Consider the following 3544-nt stretch of genomic DNA (forward strand, 5'->3'; position numbering starts at 1 on the left):
TACAAATGTCCTCTACATTTGTAGGTTTCTACAACAGGCAGTTGCTGTCCATTTGAAACTTAGATTCAACTCTTACCAATTTTATATGTGATCTAAAGGAAGTGATGTGCTATTTTTATTACTGAATAGGATAACCTATTATCAGACAACAAAAAGTGCCAGAAATATCTTATGGAGAAGAAAACTCTTAACCCCAAAAGAAAAAAAATGTTGAGGAAAATTTTCTCATTGCATCACAGTATTTTTATTTACCCATTGCTTATACATCCAACCAGGAAACAGATGATGTAACAAAAGTATGAAAATATATAGAATATCACAAATTCTTTAATGCTTTAAGAAAAATATCAAAATACTTGTATATTTTAATAATAAAAACAGTTAGCATTTAACTAAAAATACTACTATCTTCTAATAGCTAAAAATTTTAAAAAGGTTATTTCATATTTTTAGTGAATCAGTAATAGATTCATGCTACATATTTTTTTCCCTGAATAAATTTATTTAAAAACTGTATTCAACTATACAAGTACATCTGTAGACTGTGAGTTTGTATATTTTAAAAGTTAAATATGTTAAATCTTGTGTAAGTACTACTACTTTGAAATTTTAAAAAGTTTCCATATGTATTGGTTTCAACTAGTCATATGGATATCTAGAATTCAGTTTTCATTACAGATAGTGACAAATATTTCAATTTATGTTAATTTCCTCTTTTCTGATTATATAGCACAATTAGATCACCCACTTTAATGCCAAAAATTATATAACAAAACTACAGCATGAGAAACATCAGTTGACCCCATGAAGTATTTTTAACAATAATTTAGAATGGAAGCAGATTTGAAAATGAACATTTAATATCTGTCCTATTCATACTTACAATAAAAAAATAATCTAAGGCTATAAAACCAAAACAGTGTTTGTAATTTTTAATCAAAAACACTCACTCTGGTAATCAAACTGAAATAATAAGAGTTGAAAATGTTTTGAATACTTTTAGCTTTTCATGCTAATATGACCTAGATTTTAACAAAGTTAACAAATTAAACTGCTTTCAAAACTTCCATGTTCAATACATATATAAAACATGGAACAGTATGCCTGTGAAATGCCAATGTTAGTCTGCCTTAGCTCTGAAAAGGTGGAGCACAATAATATGTTCACATGTAGAATAAAAATACTTTTGTCCATCATACACTTTATAAATTGCATTTGTACAACCTCTACAGTCTCCTACATGCATTTTAAAATTTTATCAAAATACCCCTATATACTGTATCTGGCATTTTTTCTAGTCCAACACAAACTGTTGTGATATCAGCAATATAGGGATAACATATAAGTTTGTAACTCTGACATCAAATGCATAATACCATCTTTAATGGTACCAGGCTGGAACATGCACACTTTGACCCCCACCTACACACACAGGGTTAAGCCACTGTACTCAATTTAGTTGAAACTTTATTTTAAAACTGATCAGTTATAAATCAATCCTATATATTTCAATGCAAATATGTCTAGAATTTCTTCTCACTCATAGGATGAGTATGTAAACTAGCAAGTGTAAAAATTTGAAAAAAAAATTGGAATAAAAAAGTTCACCATTAAAATAAAATACTAATAGTATCTTAAATCAGAGGTTATACAAATTTGTCTTTGCTGAAACAACAATGTTTACAATTATTCTTTTTTTTACTATTAACTAAGTTTAAGTTTTACATCTTTACAAATATTCTAAGCTACGTAAAGGGCTATCTGTACTGTGCCCACTACAAGTACTGAAACCCAATTTTTAATGGTGTTAGCCCCCAGACTTACTGCTGAGCCACTGGAGGACAAATAGCAAAGAAACATTTTAATAACAATAAACGATCATGCAGAGCTTAATCATTTTTTTCCAACAACAGTCAACTAAATGTATTATCAAAAAGAATATGGAGGATAAGATGTAAAAAGCATATGAAGACTCCTTGTGACCATAATAAGCTAAATAAGATATAACTGACACTAACAAAAAAATGGGATGGTATGTAGTTTTACTTCAACACGTTTATGGAATATCCCTCTAGTTCCAAGTAAGAAATTGATATAGTCCAAGCACTTTGGGATTAGGGAAACTAGATAAAGAAAAATATATTGGAAAAAGCATTGAGAAATTTCAGAAGCATGTATCACTATCCTACCATGTAAACCAGTTCTTCAGATATATCACAATGTGATTTAAAACATGCTCATTTTGTACCCTTGATAAAATACTGAAGTTCTTGTAGGATCAAGCTGCTATTAAGTTCCATGATACAGTTCCAACCTACTGGTTGTTGCCATTTTAGTGCAAAGCTATACAATGGACTATCTGTACTTTGTTTACTATGGGGAATTAAGCCCTGGATTTTAGCAATGTAAATCTTACACTTACCACTGATCTACCATAAGATATCACAACTCTTTCATAGATTAAAATCATCTAGTAATTACAACTAATCTACAGTGCCATTGTTACTTATGAACATGCATATATAATCAGATATAAACAGAATTTTCTACCATCAACAAAAGTTCTTCATATTTTATGACAAAAAAGCTGTCGTTTGACCTATATAAAAAAAAATACATTCTTTATTAGCATATCTAATCTTTATTATACATATATTTAAATGCAATTTTCAAAATAAATTAAACACCTTAATCTACAAGTAACTTGAGTTGTAAAACTCCAAATTTACATTTAAAATATGTCATAAGAATCCTTTATTTTTTTCATTAAATTGAAACATATTTTATAGCCTTACCTAACCCTGTTGGTTTCTCAGTAGTGGAAGTGACAACATCTACCATAGCATCATGGGGCAGAGTGGCAGAGACTGTGATGGGAGGCATCCCTGGCAAGTTAATAGGGGTAGTCAATGGTAGCCCACCAACTACTGGAACTGTAGGTGTACTTGTGGTAACATCTGCACAAAATAATTAATTTTTTTCATAGCAATTCCTGTTTAAACTTTAAAAAAATCCCACAAGTCACTATTCTTCACCTGAAAATTAATTAACAATATCTAACAGGAGGTTGCTTGTTATTACTTTAAAGTAAGATGTAACAGAAAAGTTTTATAAAAAAAGTTAATTATATTCTAGGTGAATAACATTTAAATAACTTGAAAAAAATTAACTGTATTTAAAAAATAACAACAAAAAATAAAAAAGATACCAATGATTGATTTTCTAAAAGCAAGTGTTTTGCACCCTACTTGGGAGAAGGTGTCTAGTCTAAGCCCTGTGACAAAGAACTATTGGGCACAATGGGACCAGTTCAGGCTTGAAGATGGTATTCTTCTCCGGAGATGGAAAACTGCAGATGAGAAAGTGACGACCTTGCAAACAGTTATACCGAGAAAGTTATGGGAAGTTGTGTTGCGTCAATCCCATGATACTGTAACAGGAGGACATCTCGGAGTTAAGAAAACATTAAGTCACCTACGACACAGATTTTACTGGATAGGTATGAGACAAGATGTGGAAGAATGGTGCAGAACATGCAGTACAT

At 30.4% G+C, this 3544-nt stretch overlaps 1 protein-coding gene across 1 annotated transcript in view; it reads right to left on the minus strand.

Moving 5' to 3' along the window:
- The window catches only part of LOC106465895 (Golgi reassembly-stacking protein 2-like), a 31625-nt gene that overhangs the window by 1981 nt on the left and 26100 nt on the right, over window positions 1-3544 (minus strand). Inside the window, exon 8 of the mRNA XM_013926134.2 lies at window positions 2796-2957. Within this exon, the coding sequence (XP_013781588.1) occupies window positions 2796-2957 (162 nt within the window). The remainder of the gene's footprint in view (window positions 1-2795; window positions 2958-3544) is intronic.

Source organism: Limulus polyphemus, unplaced genomic scaffold (genome assembly GCF_000517525.1).
Source record: "Limulus polyphemus unplaced genomic scaffold, Limulus_polyphemus-2.1.2 Scaffold2088, whole genome shotgun sequence".
NCBI classification, from domain to species: Eukaryota; Metazoa; Arthropoda; class Merostomata; order Xiphosura; family Limulidae; genus Limulus; species Limulus polyphemus.